This window comes from Musa acuminata, chromosome BXJ2-7, assembly GCF_036884655.1.
Source record: "Musa acuminata AAA Group cultivar baxijiao chromosome BXJ2-7, Cavendish_Baxijiao_AAA, whole genome shotgun sequence".
In the NCBI taxonomy this organism is placed as follows: Eukaryota; Viridiplantae; Streptophyta; class Magnoliopsida; order Zingiberales; family Musaceae; genus Musa; species Musa acuminata.
The window spans coordinates 30,964,815-30,990,207 of NC_088344.1; the positions used below are offsets into that span (position 1 = coordinate 30,964,815).

General features: G+C 37.5%; 2 protein-coding genes across 7 annotated transcripts; one reads left to right on the forward strand and one right to left on the reverse strand.

Annotated features, from left to right (window-relative positions):
* The first annotated feature begins 289 nt into the window (after window positions 1-289).
* Window positions 290-13,636, forward strand: LOC103992221 (GPI ethanolamine phosphate transferase 2). Of its 6 annotated transcripts, none has more exons than XM_065117920.1 (17): window positions 290-536; window positions 630-741; window positions 2,015-2,059; window positions 2,171-2,338; window positions 2,407-2,491; window positions 2,582-2,688; window positions 3,658-3,738; window positions 5,734-5,786; window positions 5,882-5,984; window positions 6,333-6,476; window positions 8,750-8,846; window positions 10,047-10,272; window positions 10,357-10,450; window positions 10,563-11,702; window positions 11,847-11,939; window positions 12,038-12,318; window positions 12,954-13,636. In XM_065117920.1, the coding sequence occupies exons 1-17, from the start codon at window positions 406-408 to the stop codon at window positions 13,087-13,089; spliced, it is 3,096 nt and encodes a 1,031-aa protein (XP_064973992.1). In that variant the 5' UTR covers window positions 290-405; the 3' UTR covers window positions 13,090-13,636. The 6 variants fall into 6 exon arrangements, with proteins under 6 accessions (XP_064973992.1, XP_009410117.2, XP_018684724.2 ...); XM_009411842.3 differs by having other exon boundaries at window positions 648-741; XM_018829179.2 differs by lacking the exon at window positions 290-536 and having other exon boundaries at window positions 646-741; window positions 2,166-2,338.
* A 6,080-nt stretch (window positions 13,637-19,716) lies between these two features.
* LOC103992222 (AT-hook motif nuclear-localized protein 28-like) lies at window positions 19,717-21,153 on the reverse strand. Its single transcript, XM_009411846.3, has one exon. The coding sequence runs from the start codon at window positions 20,910-20,912 to the stop codon at window positions 19,974-19,976; it is 939 nt and encodes a 312-aa protein (XP_009410121.2). The 5' UTR covers window positions 20,913-21,153; the 3' UTR covers window positions 19,717-19,973.
* Between the last annotated feature and the right edge of the window lie 4,240 nt (window positions 21,154-25,393).

The window sequence follows — 25,393 nt, forward strand, 5'->3', positions numbered from 1 at the left end:
TTTATTATTTATAATCTTAGTATCATCGATTTTATTTTATTTTTTTATAATTCTTTATTATCGTAATCTCTCGCTCATCGTCAATTCGTTCTCATTATTTATATCTATTAAAGAGGATTTATTCCATCTATTAAAAATAGTTTAAAAAAATAAAAAAAAAGATTATAAATAATAAAATAAAGGATGAAAATAGTATTCTCACATAGAAAAATGACCAAAACACCCTTATGCCGTTGCGTCTTGGGAGATCTTTGGCGTATTCTCACATAGCAAAATGACCAAAAACACCCTCCTGCCGTTGCGTTCTGGGGAGATCACTCGTCCCCGCCCCTCGCCCATCTTTGGTCTCGATTACGTCTCCGGGCCCTAGGAACCCAGTTGGGGCTTCGATCCGTGCCTCAGATCATGTCTTCGTCTTCTTTAACCTGCGGCAAGCTCGCATCTTGGACAATCGCGGCCGTCCTGCTTCAGATCCTCGGTCTTTCCCTTTTCGTCATAGGTTTCTTTCCCGTCAAACCCACTCTCCCCGGCTTTAGGTGAGGCTTTTAACTCGTTTTTTTTTTTCGTGTTTTACGGACCAAGAACCACCTGATCTGCAAAAAAGAAAACAAAAATCTTATTTTTGGGAGGTCACGTTGCTATTTTAGCGGTGCGGAGAGTTATCGAGCGCCGACATGTGATCCTGTACTGGATGCTGAAGAGCGGGATCTGCCCTCGGAGAAGCTGAGAACATTGTATAAGGTTGGCATTTGATTTTTCATTTTGCTGGTTGATCTCATGGGATTGGTAATACAACTTTTTATGATGGAAGTACCTGTGGATATGATCCAACAGGATGTATTGTTATTTATTTATATTTTAGAATATGAATTAATAACTCCAGAATTTTTTTTGGAATACTTATTTAAATGTGTATGATCAATGTGCTGCAAAATTTAATTCCAGTAATTTCTTCTTCTTGAAGAGAATGTTGTTGTCTTTCATGTAATTTTCCTTTGAACAAAATTCGACTTACAAAGTTGCCCAAATTGGAAAAATAATATGCTACTTTAAGTGACTATTTTCTGCATAGTTGATTTCATTGAATACTCTATATTCTTTGCACACTGCTAAGAGGCTTGCGCACTTAGTCCAATATTCTTGTTTTATTTAAGTTTCATTTTGCAGTGAGCTCTATGTACTTGTTTTGACTAGCGTTTCCTGTGAAGCCTGGCTCATTGCTGATATTAGCTAACACAAACATTATGTTTGGTATACTTTACAATATTTTGTTTCCCACCTTCTGTCTGAATTTTGTTAATTAGATTTCTTCTATTCTCGTCTTGAGAATCTTAAATTTTCATTGTATTAGATTAGATCAAAATACTAGCAAGTGTCGCAATATGGTGTGGGATAAACGTGGATCATTATTGCTAGAATAACTTTGGCTTTAGTAGCAAAATGGTTATTTTGGTATATGTATCACATGAAGCCATATTTTATTGCCCGAACTCTTTGCTCGGAAACAAGCATTTTTGTGCTGCAGTCGGCTTAGATCAGATCTAATGTTGTTCTGTCGGCTGTCATATGCACAGCCCGTGTTGCCCATTTGGCTTAGCCATACATATGCAACATTATGCAAATATTTAAATACTGGTTCAACCAATATTTACTGATTAATATGGTCAGGATCACACTGATCCAGGTTTCCTTCCTTTTATGACCACTGTCTTTTACCTTGTAACGGTCCTTGTTTCCCTCTTTTTAAGTTTACTGCTTATGAGTCATGACATTCTGATTTGGTCTTTGGCGTTGTTGCCAAAATAAAAGTCCTTACACATTTTCTGAATCTAAACAATACAAGTTGCTTTTGTTATTTATAAGCCATGTTATTTGTTTTTAAGAAGAGAAGGCTAGTTGAATTTTGTAGCCTTTCCATGTCGTATCAAGGAATATTAATCATATCATCGTTAGATTGCAGGGATCCTCAAGCACTTGATGTTCACTTATATTCTTATCTTGCAATTTTGCACAGGAACTGTCTAAGGTGCCTCCATCATATGGCCGATTAGTACTGATGGTATGTACTTTGCCACAACAATATCCTTTCTTATGATAACTGGTTAACCACTTTGAATTATATGGAGGATAGAGTTCTTTTTCTTGCTATTTTGTGCATCTTTTAGTGTAGGTTATTGATGGGCTGCCTGCTGAATTTGTGCTGGGAAGAGGTGACAAGCCTCCAACTAAGGCCATGATGGAGGCGATGCCCTATACTCAATCTTTACTGTCCAGTGGAAAGGCAAGGGGTTATTATGCAAAAGCTGCACCTCCTACAGTTACCATGCCTAGGTTAAAGGTATATCTTACCTTTCAAATAAAACATAATTTCTTATGTGATGTACTTCATTTAATAATTACTTACAGGCTATGGTCTCTGGTGCAATTGGTGGTTTTTTGGATGTGGCATTTAACTTTAACACGCAAGTTCTATTAGACGATAATCTTCTTGGTTAGTTTAGATGGATTTTCCAGTATACTTTGACAGAAAATGATAAGATTTACATGTCTATGATTATTAATTGATTCACATTTTTTGCAGACCAATTCAAACGCATTGGTTGGGAGTTGGTGATGCATGGGGATGAGACTTGGATTAAACTTTTTCCTAGAATATTTACCAGGCAAGATGGAGTGAGCAGCTTTTATGTAAGTCCGACAATAATTTTTGAATTGCATTTTATTATGAGAAAGCTTTAAAATCTCATAGCATAAAGGTCACCATTAAATTCTTAGCATGATCCATGCCAAGCTGGCTAGCTTTATGTCTGCTATCAGGTTCTATCCATCTAAGATTTTGTATTTTTAATCTGGTATAATATCAATGCAACTAAATGTGGATACAAATCCACTGACCTTATAAATCTATATGTGTTATCGCATAGAGACCCAGGATCCATACCCAAATTTTGGGGATTTTTTTGTATTTCAGTTTATCAGGCTCCATGGATGGCATGGGGTTTATGTCAGTTGGTCGTCTCTTGTGTAAAGGTGTTTGTTATGACTTACGGCTATCTTTTTCTGTCATACCAAAAATAGTTTTGGGCTGGATATGGGCCATAACTTGGGATTGTGTATATTTTATTGAAATCCCCAAAGACCCCTGTTTTGTTTCAATGATTTTTCTTCTGTTATATCCAAAATTAGTTGTGCCCGATGTGGGCCATAACTTGAGACTGTTTAAGTTATAGAAATAGAAATCACCATATAGACCATCTGGAGAGCATCTTTTCTTGGGGGTTAAACACACCTATTTCTGGTTTTGGATTGTGATATAATCTGGTGCTAATGCACTTTAGTGGAACAATATATCTCAACAATTTTTTTTCAGGAACAAGAAAGTGGCATATAGACTATGCATTGCTTAGATTCAGATGATGAATATATGTTGCTTGGATATTGAATAAGTCTCAACCTGTAGGAAGATGAAATATATGTAATTTGGGCTGAGATTTAACTGATGAATGTGACAGGAAAATACAAGAGGTTTAAGAGGCTGCAGACGTCGTGAAATTTTATTTTATAATATATTTTTGGTCTTATCTTATGACATGTTATCAGTAACCTAGATTATATTCCAGTCTGGTGCCTGTAACTCATGATTATTTTCTGGTTTAGGTGAAAGACACAGTTGAAGTTGATTTTAATGTTTCCCGTCATCTAGATGTTGAACTTGCTGCTGAGGATTGGAATCTTCTGGTATAACATGGTTCTTCTCAAGATATTTCTGGTATATTATTTATAACTGCAACTTGGTAAGAATAAAATGATCAACTTAATGGAGGCATAACATTTATTTATACTGATTATTCTATTATCCTTCTCTCAAATATGTTTCTCAATGATGTCTGATTTCCTCTTGGAGGCGTTCATTAATTGTTTTGTAACTTTACATCTCATCTTTGGCACATGAAATTTCCTGTCATTATTGTTACTTAACTCATGATTCTTTGGGGCTTTGGTCTTTGTTTGTGTTAAATTAGTCAGGGTTTTTAATTTCGAATGGTACTACTTGGTACCGGTCCGCCAGCAGACCGGTACGCGGACCGCCCGCTACCGGGTGATACTGTCGATTGGGGCTGTTTCCATCCTATTACCATGCAAAATCGGTCGGTGACGATCGATTTCCATCGTCGTCGCCCGCTACGGGGCGGTATTAGCCGAGGGAGAAGGAAGAAGAGGGAGAAGAAAAGGGAGAACCTAGAGATCCGATGTCGCTCTCCCTCGATGATCCCAATCCTTCGTCGCTTTCCCTTGTCGGGCTGTAGATGAGATGTCGCCTTCTCCTTGTCTGAGGTGACGAGGTCTCGGCATTGTCAGCGACTTCTCATCCGTGTGGGGAGAAGAAGTCTCAGCGACGTTATATATGTATGTATATATATATGTATGTATATATATATATATATGTATATATGTATATATATATATATATATGTATATATATATATATATATGTATATATATATATACACCGAGCTGTCACGGACTTAGTTGGTTTTGCCTAAGTTGTGCGGCACCCTTGCGGGTTTATCCGCAAAGGTCAGCCTCCTCAAAGCCTTCCATGGTCCCTTAGGACCTACAAAAGAGAAAACGGGTTAGAGAAAACGCCTCACTCGGGATCCACAAGCAAACATTTTCGAAAACATTTCATAGACAATGGAAATTACAAACAGACTTTACAAGCTCTGAACGATTGCACAATAGAGGGTCAAAATGATCCACTACAGACCGAATATCTCTCACAAGTGTCCACATGACACAACCTTTATTTACAAGTCTAAGAAGACCACCAAACCCAACTAAAATGGGGCTGTTAAGCCTTCGATCGTTCCTCTATATGCTGTGCAAAGCATGAACAAACCGAAAGACACGGACATACATAAGTATTACATTAAACATCCTCTTTAGAACTTTGTCCGTGACAGAGCGGTACACCAGAGCGTATCGCTCGGTATACTCATACTGTACCATATCGAGCTGATCTCGATACTTCGGTACGGTACGAAATTACGAACCAGATCTATAGTTAATCTGTTCTGCTAAAAGTGAGTTGTCAACAATTCCAAATAAAGTTTTCTCTTGTATTAATTGATTTTGGTTTTACTTTTTATTTCTTTTGTGAATATAACTATCTCTTGTTATTTATGTTGATAATTTTTTTATTATGGTTGGTTTTAATGTTTTTGCATCAACAATAAATTTTATTGTATGTAGTTTTATCTATACATATATGTTATTTATTCAAATATTAACATTATACATTTATTGAAGTATGATTATTATAGTTTCATTAATAGATTAATTAGTTAATTGCATTTATTTCTATATTATATTATGAATATTTCAAGCAACTAGATATGTTTGAAATGGAAATTTAATATATCAACAAGAAGTTGTCTCCACTTTTCTGTAAATGTTAGTTTCAGCCAAAAGAGGCCTACAAAAGTGGGTCATAAGCTATCTCTGATAAAATTGGTTTTACTTGTTGATAAGCATGTGTTAATTTTCTTGTGTAAAAGAATAAATAATGCCAATTTATCTAAAATGATATTTCTAAATTCGTTGAAGAATTGATGAATGCTTAGATGAATTACAGAAAGGCACATTGTCAGCTTCTATGGATATTTATTGTGCTGTCTGTACAAGTTTCTTTATAGTCATTGGTACAAGTCCTAACTGAAGTTCTTGTTCTAGATACTACACTATCTTGGCTTGGACCATGTGGGTCATATTGGTGGACGCCATAGGTATGTTTTTTAGAAATTTTCTTGTTGGTATCATTACTTTTGGAGAATGTCGCATTATGTAGATGATTTGCCTTATTGTAATCTTAAAATTTCAGTACCTTGATGCCTGCAAAGCTGAAGGAGATGGATGATGTCATTAAGATGATTCATATGGGCTCTACTGTGCACCACCAAAATCCTGATGCTAGCACATTATTGGTTTGTTATTCTCTGTCTTTTAGTTTCGTTGTTTAGTGATAAGAAACATAGATAACGTAGTCGCTTCACATTTGAGGGTTTTACCCAATTAAAACTGTCCTTCCAAAGTCCTTCAGAATATATAATACAGTGTAATGCAATCTTATTGATAAAAAAATTTCAACCACATCTTTGTCATCAGTGGACTATGTTCTAGAGACTTTTTGACAGCCATCTGCCTACCAATTTGTTCAATCACATATTTGGTTATTCATCAGTAGTTGTAACTGTCAGAACAATGCGAATCTTCCTCTTTTTTCCAGTATTGATAACTAATATCCTTTGTTGTTATTTTTCCTTTGTTTTTAGGTAGTTGTTAGTGACCATGGGATGACTAACGGTGGAAACCATGGAGGATCCTCATATGAAGAAACTGATTCATTAGCTCTTTTTATTGGCTCTGGAGTTGAGAGCTTGGAGTTTTCTATGAATGCTCATAAGGCCGTTCACCAGGTAACATCGAATTGCTGTTTTTATCTAATCTTCCAGTAACATCTGTTAAGTTCATGAATCCTTGTATTTCCTTTTACATTTGATTTGTCTGTTGCATTTAACAAGATAAATGTACTGATTATAAAGCTTCATGTTACCATCCATTGGTAACTCATGAGGTGAGGTCCCCACCATTGGTCATGCCATAAAATATTAAATAAGTATGAATAACCTATTGAAACTTGAAATTTAACTGTCATTAATTAAGAAGTCCTTGCCTTATCTAGAACTAAAGTTACACTAACTAAAAAGGCCTTGCTCCATCTAGATGGGATGTTACTAAGGTTTATCATGTAATTTATCTAAGTTCAGAACTCTAAATATGTCACGCAGAATGGCATGAGCATTTTATTTAAGTCTACTCTCAAAGGCATCTTTGTAGGAGGCCTACCATGGAAAAGGGAATGATTAGTTTGCAGTTTAGATATCTGTGTTTTTGGTCGTCCAGTTCAAGTCTATGCTTTGGGTGTAAGGTCAAGAATTACCACTTTCTTTCCACTATGGAAAAGCTTGTAAATATTACTTTGTGCCATGAAGCTCATCTGCAAGAAGGTAACTTGGTAAGCCATAATATAACGAAATTTGGAGAACTATAATAAGGTGAGTTACAAATTTATAAGAACTAATATTATTATTTTTTTACTATAACACTAATTTATTCAAAACGATGGAATCTTGTTTTGACTTGGAAAACTCTGATGATCTCATAAAAGGGAAATGTAGAAACTCAATTTAAGAAAACCATGGTTCAGTGTACCACGAATTTTTCAATAACCTATATAGCAACATAAAAAAACATTGAATATAAGATCAATCAACCATTTCACTATTATAAGAAAAAAGGCGCACTCAGTATACAAGGCTTCCGCCAATGCGATGGGGTTTGGGTAGCACCAATGTACATAGTCTTACCTTTAAATATTTAAAAAGACTGTTTCTATGACTCGAATCCTGATCTCCTAAGTTGCAAAGGAGAACTCTTACCATTGTACCAAGGCCTGCCCTCTAACCATTTCATCATTATAATAATTTAGTATTTCATTAAGAAAGAAGCTTAATAAGATTTTTCTCTTATTCGCAGAAAAGAATTTCATAAGTGTGGCTTTTTTATTACTTTAAAATTAGAATTCTTAAGGACTTGCACCTAGTCCAGCATAGGATGAATGAGTTGGCTTCATATCGCTATAAATTGTTGCACTGGCTGGCCAGTGCTTGCACGATCATGGTTGGTTCAGTTTCCTAGATAAAGAAGGGTGAATCCATACATAAGGCTCCTGCCAACACAGAATTTGGGAATATCCAATGTAGCTCAATTTCCTAGATGGTGTCACTTAATTTGGGACACCCCTTTCCCCCCTCAAGCAGAACTTGAACCACTAGTCAACTAATCAGAAATTCATAATTATTGTATCCACTTCATTTGAGACATCCCAGATGGTGTCACTTAATTTGAGACATCCCTTTTCCTTGACCTGTATGTCTCAGGGGTCTAATACTAGTCAAGTAGCCTTGACTGGTTGGCAATATTAGGTCATGTTGGGTTTGGATCCACTTCCTAGGCTTGTTACATTGATGAAGGATCTGACCAGTCACTTTGTAAGTCCTTTGTATGTTGAAAGATGTTGTAAGAGTATTATTCTGCAATACACACTGGATATCAATAAGGCAAACTTTCTAGACTATATATTATATATTTCAATAGGCTTTTTAAAAACATACAGTGACTTGGATCAATAATCAATCAAATTCCGGAGAAATAAAGAGAGCCCTTTTCCTCTCTCTTAGCAAAGTTGATTCATTGGACAAAGTTGATTTTTGCCATTGTTGCTTTCTTGTCTAGCTTCATCCATGCTTCATTGTTGATCCATTTAGGCAAGGAAATTTTGAATTGAGATGTATATTTTTATATAAAAATATAATTATTTAAAGCTAAATTGATAAAACTCAGGAGTTCAAATATTGGTATAATACAGATTTTAATAATCTGATGGACTGGTGCCCTACCAACAACTGGGCAGTATGTCGATCCATACCACAATGTATAACTGGAAAAATAAATTATTAACTGGTAAATAACTGTGTGTACCGACTACTACAACCAAAAGATGCTTATAATCCATATCCATGTTGACACATAACTGCGATCTTTTTGGAAAGTTTTAATATATTTTACTCCAAAATTCTGAAAGAATTTTTTTGTATTTAGAAATCTGATAAAACTCTTATTACTGCAGGTGGACATTGCTCCAACTTTAGCTCTTCTTTTTGGGGTGCCGATTCCGAAGAACAACATAGGAGTCCTGCTGAGGGGAATGTTTGATACATTGACAGGTCTGTTGATTCCAATACTGAATCTATAAATTTTAAATATAAGGAAGTTATAGGATAAGGATGAAAACAAAAGATATTTCTCATTTCAATCTCATATGAATGCACAACTGATGTATATTTATATTTAAACAGATTCTCAAAGACATTAGTCTTTGGGCTCACAAAGGTACATTAGATGTAGGATGCAACAAAGTAAGTCATGGATAAGTTAAATAAACTCAAGTAACTAAATGAAAAGGAAGAAGATTGTAAACATAAAGAGGCCTTCATAGAGAAGTGAACATGGAATTGGTTGTCATATGTCGAACATGCTGAATTGTGCCAATTTGTTTTGACACATGAGTATAATAATTTCTGGCTTGTTCTGGCCAGCACTGGATATTGCATGTAGTGTCAGATGGGTATTGGCGCTTAACTCTGTGATGGAATGACAATCCTATATACAATCATTGGCTTTTGTGGGTCACTAGCTTATTCATGATCATTGTTTGTGTTTGTGGGTTAGTAGAACTAACAACAAAAATTTTCCTGTTCAGAATATAATCCCTACATACACTATTCCAACAAGAAAGCACGTAGCACAAGAAAAGCTAACAATTCTAGGCCAAAACAGCCTTCTGTCTCAAAAAATGTGAACTTCAGCTGCAGATTGTAGTGATCTCAGATGTGCCACTGCTACCAATGGTGGTGGAGGATTGGTTCAGTGCTGTAACTTTTCTAGACAAAACCCACTTGATTAGGGCTTTAACAATCTTGACCTCATCCAGCCTAACCCATGATTCTATTGAACCTGACCCATCAGCCAACATTCATGAAAATTAATTGATGCTAAATAAATTATATGTAATCTGAATTATACTATACGGCAATTATGTTGTGATATTTTGCTTAATAATTATGATTTACATCTGAACAAAATTGGATTGGGCAAGTACAATTCTCTCTATTGCATTGGCGGGAGCTCTATTCACTAGGCCACCTATGCACATCACTATCATGGATTCAAGAATTGGAATGGTAAAGTGAGAATGCTAGCAATGATTGTGTTACTGTATGAAAATGATTTAGCAGAAATATGACGCAAATAATTTTGCATGTTTTTCGAATTTATAAATATTATAATATTATTAGTGTTCTGCTTGTATTTCTTGGCACATGCACCATGAGCCTATGATGGTAATTATAGTTTTTGGTTTGCAGATGAGCAAAGGCTACGAACCTTACAGCTAAATTCCTGGCAGTTATTAAGACTATTGCAAGCACATTTACCCAACTTTCTTTGTGGGGATGTGACTTGTATTAGTGGTGAAGACAATCTGCTAACTGATCAATCTATTTTTAGCATGAAGGAAAATCTATGTTATTTATATTCAAGAGCTATATCTGCTCATAATGCATGGCTACTCCATCAGATTTCAGGCTTGACGTAATTCAAAGCTTTCACCTAGACTGTTTTTCTGAATGATATCTTGTATGCATTTGTGCTATTTTATATTGTCTCATTGTGCAGATCAAATGATGCTGATGATCTTGGATATGCCGTTAATTCTTATTATGACTTCTTAGGAAATGCGAGTGAGTGGTTGTCTCACAGAGCCACTGATGTAATTTACATTTCCTTTTCTCAGTGGGATCCATTACTTTGAGATGGTTGGTTAGTGTTTTTTATACTAGAAGGATGAAATTCACTAATCTAGAAATCTTGTGGTTTTGCAGAAACCTATCAACTTGCTTCTGTCTGGTATTGTCATAATGCTTATCTCATGTGTTCTACTACTTAACACTGTATTTAAATTGTTCAAAGAAGTCTACATTACACAGGGGAAGTACTGTTCTCAGCCAAAAGAAATTAGTCAAGTGTGGCAAGTTGATGAAGCCTTTGTTCTTATTGGGCTAGTAATTCATGCTCTTAGTCTTGGTGCAAGTTCCATGGTGGAAGAAGAGCAATATACTTGGCATTTTTTGACTTCCACACTCTATTTGTTATTTCTCTTAACAACAATCAGATCACTTTTTAAGACGGCTGCATCAGATTTGATGAAAATGAAGAAGCCTGAAGAAAATCTTACTCTCCACCTGGCTGTATCAAATGATGAAAGCAGTTACACTACCAATAACAGATCATTGCCCTGGACAAAATTGCAGAAAAATCATCAAATATATCCTGTCCTTGTTGTTCTCATCTTTGGAAGAATACTGAGAGGCTGGCATCAAGGTGGTATCAATTGGGTTCATCTCCCTGATATCTCAAAGTTGCTGATGCAAGCTGGTTCCTTTAGTATAAAAGCTCTTCAGATATTCTCGCTACTTAATTTCATGCTTGTGGGTTCATTTGCCTTCTCTCTAGTAAGATCAACGACACACTTTGTTCACATAGTTCGCACGAGCTATTTTATGTCTGGATGTCTGGTATTATTGCATATAATCAACAGTCAGACTCATAATATTGGACCAACAGATTCTAGTGCCACTTCGGTAGCTCAGCTCTTCTACATATGTGCTGGGAGTGCAGTATTACTAACTGTACTAGTATCACCATGGATTTATCCTGTTAATCATGAGGCAAGCAGTAACATAGGTAAATTTAATTTGAGCTCTCATGCTAAAGACACAAGTAGCATAGCTGAATCTAGCACCAGCTCTCTTACCAAAGAAATGATAAGTTTTTATTTTCAATGGGGAATTGGACATTGCACATACCTGATTGGAACCACATGCATGGTATTTTGGTGTCTTTTACAGCTGCTACTACAGCAGCCAGTAAATGCTATTCCTCTGTTGGTGATTTTTTTACAAGAAACAGCCAGCATTATCTATTTTTCATCATACGGATCACTTCACAAGCAATGGATTGAGGTCAGTTTTCATAAGCTTTTTTTTCCCGCCCCCAAAATTAGTTTAGTACTGCAATTGGAAGTAGAGAACTAGAGATCATAATTAATGATGGATCCGTCTACATGGCTCAGTAGCATTAGTAAGATATTTTATTGTTGTTCGCAGGTTGTTGCAATGCTCTTTTTGGGAATGGCAGGTCATTTTGGTCTGGGCAACAGTAACAGCCTGGCTACTATTGATGTTGCTGGGGCATTTATAGTAATTTCTCTATACCGTGCAGTTAAAATTTCAAAGATCATTGCACGGTCTTTATCCTTTGGTAGTCCTCCTTCTAACTGCTGTTAATTTAACTGTAGGGCATCTCAAGCCATTCAACTGTTCTTTCCGGGATTCTGATGTTCATTATTACCCATGCATCACCTCTGTTGTCTTTTCTGAGCATGCTGATATACATTTCTCTAAAGGATATGAATGGCCTATTTCCAAGTAATTTAAGGTGGAGCAGTATATTACAACTATTGATTGGATTTCCTTGTTTGCTTCCACTGGTCTTAAACTCAGTTGTATTGGTTGCTTTCACCATCACATTGCTGCTTATGAGAAACCACTTGTTTGTTTGGAGTGTCTTCTCACCAAAGTAAGTTTTATTCCAATATACCATGTGATTTTTTCTTTAAATTTTTTTTGCAACTGATGATGAATGCATCATCCATTGTGCATTTCTTCCTTCAACTGCTTGTTATTTCTTAGCAAATAGGTATAGAGGATGAGTCACATATAGATAAAGGGTTCTGAAATTAACATGAAAATCATGTGATGTAGTACGAACTTAATAGGTAAGAAGCGAATCAATTTTAGGCTTGGTCCAGTCCAAGAGTCTAAAATTTTTGGTTCACTAGTAAATCTGAGTCCACGAGTCTAATCTGAGTCAAACTCCATATTATTTTTGGTTCACTAGTAAATCTGTTTCAGAGGATCAATCATTTGGTTTATGATCAGCTTTAGGATTCAAATCATGCTGAATCTGCACATAGATGTTGCAGAGATGGTAGTCCTATTTGGAGAAAGAAAATTGACTAATTAAACCTTTCAATTTTCCTGCATTACATATTTGTGTTTTGTTTTATGTGGGACAACTTTTGAATTGTATTTTCTTTTTAGTGTTATTTAGTAAGTAAGCTGTGTTCGATACACTTTTTTTTCTCATCTTTATTCTAAGCCATTGCCAATCATGCAACTCAATTTTGTTTTGGTTTCTGAAAATGCCAACAGGTACCTTTATCTTTGTGCTGCAACTATGTGTGTCTACATTGGGGTACTTATAATAGCTGCCACTGTAGTTTACACTGGCGTCGTACTATTTGTGAGGACAAAAAATTTCAACTTGAAGCTTCAAAATTTTGGATGAGACTTAGTTAAACCAAGATCAATTTTCTTTACAGAAATATGTCTGCGATGCAAATGCAACTTCCCATTTCAGTTCATTTTCTTCTTGAGAACAAAGAAATTCTCAATGGGAGGTTCACAATTTTTGAATGAGACTGAGGTCTTCTGCTGAAGAAAATATTCATTATAAATGAAATGAAACGCAATGTTGTTTTCGGATCTACAAAGTTGAGACAGGTGAAACTTCCCGTTTGATTTCATTTTTCACTACCTCTACTTGAGCAATTAACTGACCATTGCAAGTTGCTACTTCAAAGTAGTGCACATGAGGATGTTTCGACTATCTTGATACTGGGAGGTATTGACATATTATTGATTACACTTTAAACCAGAATTGTGCAAAGTTATCACTAGTTTTGTTATTCTTTACATTCTGTCTGAGTTAACATAAGCTTTCAGGTTTTCCTTTTCAACAAATATCACTCTGATCTGTTGCGCAATGTTTGTATTCGATATGGCAAGTAATCCATAGTTCTTACTTAGCCTTTCTGGTTAAGAAACAATTATCATGGCAGCTGAGTTAGTACCTTTGGCATGCATTTGTACAGTACTAATCGAATTCTTGATGAGTTCTTAATATCTAATCATGATATACCTGCTTCATTTCCATGTTCGATTAAACCCGTATGATCTCTATGTTCATATTGTAATTTATTAATTAAAAGTGGTCGGAAATATATTATTTATGTTCATGTTTGAATTCGAACCTGAGATATATGTTCATGTTCCAATTGATCACTATCGATCATCCAAAGTATCTTTTATCATCTGCCACTCAATTTTTTTATGTATACTCAAATTAAAATTTGGATATACAAATAAATGTAATATGGTGGTATATTCAAAATTTTTATGCTAGAAACTAAAATGTAAAGGAACAAAATCTTTTGTTTTGATTTGTAAAGCAAGTTTTGGAATCGTAGCAAAGAATAGTTGGATGGTCACAAGATTATTCTTAAAACAAAATCTTTTACTCCCCAACCAATTGAGGACAAGAAGAAGCAAATGGTAGTGAAGGCAAAGGTCTGTAGACGATGGGCAGCTGACACAATGAAGACGGGTCATCTAGTTAAAACTGTGAGGTCAGGATACATGCCGATCCATGCAATGGCCCCTACCAAGTGGCCGAGTCCTCCTTTGTGGTGGTGGTCGGCACGATGATGACCTGCAGTGGTCGTCCCAGGCGTGGTGGGCCTGCGGAGCTCCCAACTTGCAAGAGAAGCAAAGAGAGCGAGAGAGAGAGATCGATCTTGTGTAATACGGAACTGTTGCAGTGATGCAGACTGCAGATTGATCCACAAGGGGTCCCGAGAACGACCTTGCGTTACCCAAAACTTGGTGCGGATCTCTCAGATCCAGCGAGATGGTCTCCTCAGGCAAAACACTGTAAGACGTGATACCTCTGACACAAATCGCTCCTCATGCCATATGCAAGCATTCAATTCATGTCCTCTATTTGACTCTTCGCATACGAGAGAGAGACCGCCAAGTTCAAAGCACCCGACATGATGTGGGGGTGGAGAAAAGGGGTGGGGTTGAGGGGACGGGCGAAGGGATGGAGGCATTGGATTCGGCCGCTCACGCTGTCCGTGGTGGATTAGGTTAACGGAGGGACGTGATGGCCACCCCGGGCCGGTCCTCTCGTGGTGCCGTACGTGTCGGTCCAACTCCATCCACCACGCACCGCCCACGCGACGACGAGAGAACGAAGCCGACACAACACGGCGGCGCGCGAGGCCACACACACCCACTGCAGAAGAGTCGTCGTCAACCTTTTAAGGGGTCAACTCGCTTAAGATTCGTGCAACGATAGCACAGTGGACGTCGGGAAGTTCACGGTCTTTACGGCTACGATTGACCGTCCTTCCTATAATTCTTAATTAAAAAATATATTTACTTTTTAAAAAATTTTAGGAAGAATAAAAAAAATACGAATGGATTATTTTATTTATAAACTATCTATTTTAGAGTTGATGACGGCAATAATGGCAACAGAACGTAAGTTAATGTCAGTTGCGCCCGGATGATGTCTCGCGTCTCGGTTGACCTGACAGCGCTTAGTCAAAACAGATCGGAACGTCGATCAAGGCACATTAACATCCTATGCGAGCCCGGTCCTTCACGCCATGCCAACACCGGTATCAGACGTTACCAGGAGTACGATCCTGCTCCCTGCAAGCGGGCACATCAGGCAACGGTAACCTTCCCTATAAAAACCCTCGCGCTCAGAATGAGGGAGAGGAAGGAGGAAAACAAAGATAAAAACCCCTTGTGACTATCAACTGATTTGATCGTCGGAGGGGTCGGGTCGAGCCTCCCGACCCGACCTATGTGTAGGGATGAAGACGGAGCGCCTCCCACCACGTGCCCAGGCGAGGAGTTTCCTTCTAGAGGAAACGACCGTCTCGTCGCGATCGGACCACCGCAGTCGGTCACCTCAATAGTCTCAAGGGTCGCTCAGGAAGATCCCTAATTATTCGAACCCGAACCAAACCGCATTGGCCCCAAGACTACGATTTAAGGTTGTTGACACCGACAAGAGTCTTAGTAACGATATAAGCAAAAAAAATTATTCTAAAATTTTAGAATTTATGAAATGACGATATGAAAAAGATGAAGGGTTTTGTTAGATCACTAATAATCAACATAAAATTGTATCAGATTTCATGAACATAAATTTTAATTAATTTTTTTATTTTAAATATAATAAGTTTAAATAAATAAAATAATTAATATTAGTGATAAAAAGAAATGTTAGATGCAAAAAATAAATAAAAATTAAAAAAATAAGAATTTAAATATTTTAAATTTAATTAAATATATAATTGTTTATATATGTGACGATAAAAGATCAATGTAATTGTAAATGATCCCAAATAGTTAAAGTTACATTTAATTTAAGAGTCAAACTTGGATGCTTTACTATGGATAATAATTATATTTTTTATGATTCCGATCCTAATACAAACTCTATAAAAACTTTCTAAATGATTTTTCATGACCGTTCGGCTCACTTTTTGCTCTATCATTTTTGTCATCGACAATTGATCACATCAACTCCTGAGATTAGAAGATTACAGGAGGAGGTGGAATATGTATTCGATTCATTTTAATCAAGGAAAAAAAAAGGATTTTTATTAAAAAATTCACTACTGGGATTAAAAAAAGAATGAAATAAATAGTTTTGATAGAATATTTTACAACTTACCTAATAATTATAATATGGTCTTTTTTTTTTACATCATCTTTTCAATATGACGGAATTTATTGGACATTAGTGAAATAATTTTAGAAAATATTTTGTTATTAAATCAGTAATTACAAAACTATTTTTTTATATAAAATATGTCTTAACTCCAAACTCACTAAATGAATATTAAAATTCTTATATACTTTATATGAATAGTAAATTTCTTACATGTTTGTTAATAAAAACACGTGTAACATCTCGATTAAATAAGATTAACTTATAAAGAAATAATGAGTGAGTGTACTATTATAAATTTTAATCTAGATATTTTGATAAATAATTTAGACTAAATAAAGTTAATAGATCAATTATCTCATCAGACTCGGATCATGATATTTAGTATTATAACCGAATATAGTGAAAGGGCTCGAATACAAAATAATTATTCATAGATTAAGATTAGTAGAAATAGATAAACATAAAATTAACTCATAAGGTTCTCATGAGTATATAATCATAAATTTTAGTTTTGATGCAGTCTACCTTTCGCCTAAGTGAAATTTTCCTACTATTAATCTCTGAAGAAAAAAAAGAAAAAAGACAAAGCACTCTTGGCAATTTATCGAACACATGGAATGCTCAAAGTTCTCTTTTCTTACAATAAGAAATAAGAGGAAACATGACACTTGAAAGGTTAATTCGAGGGGTAAATATTCTCCATGAAATCAAACAATCGAAAGGTGTCAAAAAGAGATTCTTTGTCCATCACACAACAGCTAAAGGTTTTCTTTTTCTTATTAGAAAAGAGAAAGAAATATTTGATTATTCTGACTAAAAGGTGAAGAATCAGTGCAAATAGTCACATCAATGGGAATGTATAAATCATCACTGTATGTTTGCCAAGATTTCTTCATCTTATATAGTGGTGGAATTCAAAGATAACAGTAGGCTTCATTATTTATAGATCAGAGAGTGGCATTAAAATAATTTTTTTTTCATTATCATTTTCTCTCTTATATACAAAATCATATGTCAGTCATATAATAACAATATGTTAGCCTAATTTTACTAAGATGAATTTTGATTTAATATTTCAATATGTAACATGAATTTTATCTTAATACAGAGATGAAAAACAGTTTGTTTCTTTAGTTCTCTACCATTCATTTCCACAATACTACAACAAGAAGTATAGTCTCTTCTAATTATAAAATTACTATACCTTAAACATTGATTTAATGATAATGTACCAAATATATTTTGAAGGTTGACTAAGAAAGACTTTGATAGAAATTTTACCTTCACTACTTACCTTTGTAATAAAAAATAAAAAATAAAAAAGATGATTATTGGACAGTTTTAGGTTTTATATAGAAGGGGGCAGTGATTCAAACACAAATTAAACTAATGATCTTTTCATCAAAGTCTAAGTACTGGTTATGTTTGACACATGAAATAGGTCAGTCTTAGAGGGACAGGAATGCCAATTTCTTAGTATCTTAATTAACATAAATGGATGAAAATTGCAAGTACATTTATGTCATTTGATAGACATGAAATATGAATAATGTCTTGAAGTTGATTAGGGTTGCTTATAACCATTTGCCCATTTGGTTTGTGAAACCACAGTTTATCCACTTAAATTTAATAGGTTCAAAGTTCTTTTTTGTTTTTTGTTGGATTTTGAGCCTATCATATGTTTGCTATTGTCTAACAAAAGGGAAAAAAATAATGAACATGATTCATTTGTTTTCATTATCATGCAAATATCGTATAGGTGTTTTAAATGCATTACATAATAAGGATTATAAGTACACAAAAAAGAGAAGAATGAATGAAAGTAAATTTCATAGTTCTTAGAGACTCAACAAATCATTTCTCCACCAACTTAATGTTGGAGCTTTGAGTTCAAAGCTTTTAGTTACTGTTAGAGCTTATATTTAGTGTTGTTTTCTAGTAGAATATAGCTTTAGGGATGCTAACTTGTTGGTCACTTGCATTTGTTTTTGTGCTCGATTGAATTCTTTATTCCTTCGACTCCTAATCAGTAATATTCCCACATATATATATATATATATATATAAAATAAGAGAACTTTTACGTGGAGCTATCATTCCATCATCTCCTAGAGAGGTTGCTAACACATATTATACCAAGATCACTTATGCAGCTATATGGCATATTTTGGAGTGACCATTTACCACTAAGCTTTTGAGGAAAAGGCAGTCGACGAACATGTCTTCTATGATTTAGGAGATACAGGTGAAGATCATGGCTTGTTCGAGTGTAAGTTCGCATTGTGTTGCTTGAGAGCTCGAGTAAGAAGAGGAAGAAAGAGTGGAGGAGTCGTGTGTGGATCGGCTCCTGAACAAAAGTCGACATGATCGTCCTCAAACCCCAAAAGCACATGAACTACTTGAGAAACGCTATCATCACAATCATCTCTCACACACACACTTCGCTACTGAAGTCATCCAGTGTTGATGGAAAGGAAGGCAAACATGTGGGATCCAGCAGTCATCTGATGTTCCTCCTCCTCCTCCTCCTCCTCCTCCTCCCTTTCCGAAGAGAAGGCAAGGCTAGCTGTTGCTGCATGAGATGGAACTTGGAAGCAAAGCCAGTCATGCCTCTGCCACAGGTTTGCTTGCAGAAGAGGCTTCTTTTGAACCCGGCTAGCTGACACATGAAACAAGCAATGAATCCACTCTACCGCCCGCAGTGATCTCGCCAAAAGGAAAAGAGAGAGAGAGAGAGAAGGAAGGGTTGTGCATGATTTCGGTTCAAGGCTTTTGCTTTCCTCGTAGATATGTTCAGAAGGGCAAAGTACAACCTTCTACCGCTTAAGAAGAAAGTAGGTTTTGTTTTGTCTTCCTCTCCGCTTTGATGGTTTGCTGCTTTTAAGGCACTCCTCCCACCTTTCTTCCCCGAGGTTAAAGCCTATCCCCCAAGCCATTCAAGTCAAAAAGTACGCACTTGCTCTCTCTCCCTCTCTCTCTCGTCTCTGCCAACGATGCCTCAGCGATGCGTACCGCTCGGCGCAGAAGCAAGAAGACGCAGGGAAGAATGCAGCGAGAGAGACGAAAAAGGCGAGGGAGAGGAGATCGAGCAAGCAGCAGATCGCGTGCGTATCTCCCCTGGTGCACTCCGGCTCTCCGACCCCACTCGGAAGAAGAAACCCTAGCCATTCAACTCTCTCTCTCTCTCTTTTTTTCCCTTTTATTATAACCCCAAAGATTAAAGAAAGATAACACAAGAAGAGCACCACAACATTGTCCCCTAAAACACCTACAGAAAGGTGGCAAGGCGATCTTACTCGCATCCACGCATGCAACCGGCTCTATCGCATGAGAATTCTCTCTGGTGCGGAGCCATCACCAACTCAAGGAGGGAACCATATGCTGAACCAAAAGGACAGTACAGATTTAATACAAGAGAAGCAGGATGACAACTACAGATACATAAATTCGACCTGAGAACTAAGTTTCAATATTGTTTACCGCAATGCCGTAACTATGACACCCGACCAAAGAAAGCTAAGAGAGCATCAAATCTTGTCTAAAGACTATTAAGATCATGACCAGAGAGAGAGAAAGAGAAAGAGAGAGAGAGGAGTCTTGGAGTAGGGAAAACAAAGAGGGGTGGAATGGAGGGAAGCTTCAGTATGGCGGCGGGGGTGGGGGGCGGGCGGTGGGCGCCCAAATGACGTCCGATGGGAGGTGGCTGCTGTAGAGAGACATGCCGCTCGACACTGCAGCCGTTGGCGACGGCCCTTGGTGGCGCCGCTGGCTATGATCATGCTGCTGCTGCTGCCGCTGAGGTTGTTGTTGGGTGTACATGTGCTGCTCGTGCTCCTCCATGTCGCCACCGCCTCCGCCGGAGACCGAGACGGAGACCGATACGTCGTCCTCCACCGGGAGCCGGTGGAAGGTGGGGTTCGAGAACGCCGCCGCCACCACGACCACCATCCCCGCGGCCACCAGTGGCCCTGCCACCGTGCCCCCCACGATCTGTCCCTGCGGCCCCGCCAGCGATATCGAGAGCCCGCCGGCCGCGGCGGGGCACAGCGCCTCCATCGCCGGGGGCAGGAACGTGGCCGAGATGGACAGGATCTCGAACCGCCCTCGAAACACGATCGTGGCCGGAGCCCCCGCCGACAGCGGCGCCCCTCCGAGGTGCGGCTGGCGTAGCGTGACGTTCGCGACGGCGCCGGTGCCAGAGAGAACGCAGATTCCGAGGTTCCGGCGGCGGGAGAACCCCGCGAGGGAGTCGACCACGTCGTGCCCCGCGGGGATCTCCAGCACGTGCGGCCGCATCGCCGCCGAGGGCTCCGCTTCCCTGGTGATCACCACCGGCAGCTTCGGCTTATTCTTGGACCCCGGCGGCCGCCCCCGCGGTCTCTTGACCACCTCGATTGTCGATCCATCTCCCCTTGTTTTCTCCTTCTGCTCATCGAGCTTTGGCTTCTTGCTCTCCCCGCTGCTCCTGCCGCTGTCGACTTCATCAGACAGGCTCTTCTGCTGCTGCGGCTGCCGTTGCTGCTGCTGCTGCTGCTGCTGCTGCTGAAGATAATGGTGCTGGAAGAGCTTGTCCTTCATGTTGCCGGTGAGAAACCTAAGAACATAAAACAGTTCAAAGAAACTGTAGCGGAAGACTTCAGAGGGCCTTTTTTTTTATGTAGAACAGTATACGGATGGAGAAGAAAAAGGAGGAAATGGTAGTGAGGGGATGTTTGTTTGCGGTTGCACTTTGAGAGCAATTAGAGAGAGAGAGAGAGAGAGAGAGAGAGAGAGAGAGAGGTGTTTGATTGATGGTTAGAATAGTAGGGAGGGGTGGGTCCTTCAGGGTTGAATGGGATGGAGGAGAGGGGTCTTAAAAGAAGGATGCAAGGAAAACTTAAAAGGAAGGGTGAGCAGAGAGAGGAGATGATACGAGAGAAGAGGGCAGAGGCTGGTAGTTGGTGAACTCTCTCTATATTTTGAGCTTTCTTTCTCACTGCCTTCCCTTCTTTGCTTGTGGACCTTTTGACATTTCACAGAGAGAGAGAGAGAGAGAGAGAGAGAGAGAGAGAGAGAGATGGGGGGTTTTCCCTTATGTTTTGTCTCCACATGAGCCACTCTATTGTCCTATTTTGTATTTTGTGGTGGATAAGAATACAGGATTTGTATCTTAGAAGAAGCTAACAAAAATACATCCATCATATTCAAAATCACCAACTATTAGCTAATTATATATTTTCCACAAACAAATGTGAAATTGGATTTATTTTCATTAAATGCTTGTTATTATAGAAATTAACTAATTTTGGTAGTTTGAGATCTAATTGGTTGTATAACAAATTGCACTTCTGCAAATTACTAATGCTATTTCTTGGTAAAAAAAGAAGCCTCCTTTTAATGCAAATAAGTCCAATTGTTTTTATGCAAATACGAAAACAAAGTAAGATTTTGTTTTCGTTTATTTTCTTGAGACTATTAATATATTTCCTAAAATAATAAAGTATATTTGTATAAAATTGAACTTTTTGAGAAGTTAGATTTGGAGTTCTACACCATCTTTGTCTCTTGTGTGGTTGACTTGAGAAACATAATCTATCTATTATAGGTTTTGTAAGTATTTTTAAAATCCTAAAATGAGTTCATTCGAAGGATAAAGAATCCAAATATAAAAAGAAATTGAGAGAAAAATCTTAAAATTTATTGTTTCCATATATTCTTAGGAATAAATTAATTGAGAATATTAGAAAATACTTTTGAGTACTCTAAGATTTTCTTAGTCGGTCGAAGATGATGTATAAGGAGAATTCTATTTGTGTCGGGATTAACTCAAGATATATATATCTCATATTATTTTGCATTGACATAAATAAAAAAAAAAGTATCAAATCATATAAATCTTAGATCAATAATTTCTTTCTCCCCAACATAATATATGTATATAGAAATTTCTCTTCTAAACCATACTTAGAGAAATCCCTAATTAATCCAAACTTCTTCTGAGCACTGACTCAAAAGGACAAATAGCAAACATTGCAACCTACTAATCAAGAGAAGAAGCACTTACCAATAATCTATTAAAACTTGTCTACTGATATGTGCTTTCAACTTGTATGACAAATGATATTTGGAACAAAGTATCTGTAGAATCCAAGTGATATGTGTCTTCAAAGTTGGCAGACCAAATCTGCTAAGGTTTGTGTATGATAAGATCAGCTTTGTGTTGGATACTGAGGTTTGCCTGAGGTGATCCGATCAGTGGATTAAATGCAACTGTTTAAGTGCTCAGTACTCCATTTTGTACAGTAAACATGCTCAAGTCAAGCTCATATTTCTAGCAGAATTTTACTCCTTCAACATGACATATAAATCTATGTCGAGCTTGTCCGATTCATGTATCATGTCTTCATCGTACCCAAATGAAACAACTGATTCACTTGTTCATCTGATGAGATTCCACAACAATTACCAGCCAGAGAGAGAGAGAGGAGGAGGAGGAGGAGGAGGAGGAGACTTCAAGGTTCCATGTCAGCAAATGGTTAGATGCATGGAGAAAGGGGGAAGAATGGGAGAGAGAGAGAGAGAGAGAGAGTTGGATCCATGCATGTCAGAAACCAATGGATTGGAAGGGCTACTGCAGGTGCACTGTTCTCACTTGAACTGATGAGGTTGCATGCACACAATACCTTCGAATAAGTGGGCTAAAAAAGACAAATTGGATACTATGCATCGGCCAATCTTTGTCTCCTATCTCCATTACCACTAAGATTTGTCGTCAACAAAGGCAGCTACAGGGACTGATGCCCAGCTTCATCATCGTTAGATACACATTAGAATAATTATCTGAGTATGTCAACGTATTTTTCTTTTATTATTTTGAGTATAAATCAAATAGAGAAGATTAAACATCCAAAATCTCATCTCTTTGACTTCTCTTCACATATGATTTTCTCTAAACATCCTACGATGACATCCATAAACTATTCTCTCATCTTCAATTATGTGAAAATAAGCAACTCATTATCCTCCAAAAAATACCCCAAACAAAGTGCTTTGAGGATAATGCCTCACTAGTTTTCTTCAAATCAACAACATTTCTAGGAACATTTATGGGAACCCAAAATGTTAGAACATGTAGCCCTTGGCTTAGTAAATCTTTTCATGTATGTGGATTGCATCATCTAATCATCTATTATATATATATATATATATATATATATATATATATATATATATATATATATATATATATATATATATATATATATATATATATATATATATATATATATATATATATATATACATATATTATAGATGCACAGAATGTTACCACTAAATCTAGATCATGGTGGATGAAACTGCCATAAATAGAACAAATATTTTTGACTTAGATGGTGAATTATGTTGACCCATGAATCAATGGTGAATGGCATCAATTAGTTTCAGATAGCAATCATAAATGGAAGACCAAGTCAACCTTACAATCATAAATGGATATATATATATATATATATATATAATTTATTTATTTTGGAGGCACCTATAAGTAATTAAATACATATGAATAAAGCACTTACTGTAATAGACTTGCAGATAACCCAAATTTCCTTTCAAAAATACATATAAGATTTTGTTAATATATACCTTTCATTTATTCTTACAAAAAGTGACTTACTTACATTGAAGATTTTAAGAATATCTATGGAGATCGATGTCTAAAATGTCTCTTTCTTTCAATGCAGATCACCAATTTGCATCCCAAATTACATCCTCTCCCTCTATCTCTCACACACACACAAATTGATTGAGAGGTAGGTCGGTGCACAAGGTCAAAAATGGCGTTATTTGGCAAGTGGACATATCATGAAAGGACAGCTGATGAAAGAAGCTTGGGCACGTTCATTGGACCGAGCCTCGGTGGGGTCAGCGGGGACCCACCCCCCCGCCTTTAGTGTGACCTGTCGAATCCACCAACGACTCCCCTCTTGCTGATCTCCACGCAGACACGATGAACTGTGGGCAAAACACATGGTTGGCTCAAAACGCGTGGTCCCCACGACCACGGACCATGTTTGGATCTCTTAAATTTGATGTGATATGCTACTGTATATTTATCGAGAAGACGAAAAAGACCCCCCCCCCCCCCGAATAAATCAAAAGAAAATTCCAGAAATCATTAACTCGCCACACTCGAAATTGATGGCGGAAGTGATGGACCGAAAACCATGGATCGGAAGGTGGCCAGGGAACGAGGAATTGGTCCGCTGCCACGTCCAAGCTTGACGTGGACGTGGGGTTCGTTGACCTGGACAATGCACTCCGTGTGGGGCCCGTCCATCCAGCTTTGACTCGAGTCCCTTTGTCACGTTCCAATTTGGGTGCATCACGCCGTTGCTGACTTGGAATCGGATTAGTATGACGATCGATACAAGGCTAAAAGGGCGAATCGAACGCATCGAGGAGTCGTTGTACCTGATCCGATCGACCGATGGTTTGTGGAGCATCGACGTTGACTCGAGGTGTTAGGTCAGCAAGTCAAGTCAATCTAATCAGGCTCACCTGCCAAGTTATCGTCGTCGGTACACCACGAGCTGTGTCGGATGATTTCTAGATCCTCTGGCGGATGGGATGGCAAGGCCTTGACCGAGATGCGATGCGCGAGGTCAACGAGCCAATTCAACCGGAAACCACCCAACGCTACACGGTTCTTGTAATAAATGCACGCCCAGCAATATGGAACTATCGATCTATCAAGTCAAATGACGACGTTATATGGAAGAATCTATCTAACTATCTATCAATCAAGTCAAGTTGTTTATCACAAGATATGGTTATTATTATTTTTATTAATCTAAATTCAACACGTGACATGCAGTTACTATCACGCTAGCTTCCGAGCACAAGACAAGGGAGTATACTAAATATGCTGCATCAGTATAGTACCTAAATCGATAACTAAACAATTGGCATTATATAAAACAGTCTCTTCAACTACATCTTCTTTTTTAAATCATTTGTGAGTACCTTTTGTTCATAATAAGAAAATTAAAACTAAGTAACAAGACTTTTGAAAGGGTATT

Coding starts and splice junctions, on each gene's coding strand:
- LOC103992222 (XM_009411846.3), bottom strand. CDS start 20,912: ATGAAGGACAAGCTCTTCCAGCACCATTATCTTCAGCAGCAGCAGCAG.
- LOC103992221 (XM_065117920.1), top strand. CDS start 406: ATGTCTTCGTCTTCTTTAACCTGCGGCAAGCTCGCATCTTGGACAATC. Junction 10,273..10,356: donor CATCAGATTTCAGGCTTGAC/GTAATTCAAAGC, acceptor CTCATTGTGCAG/ATCAAATGATGCTGATGATC. Junction 10,451..10,562: donor TGTCTCACAGAGCCACTGAT/GTAATTTACATT, acceptor GTGGTTTTGCAG/AAACCTATCAACTTGCTTCT.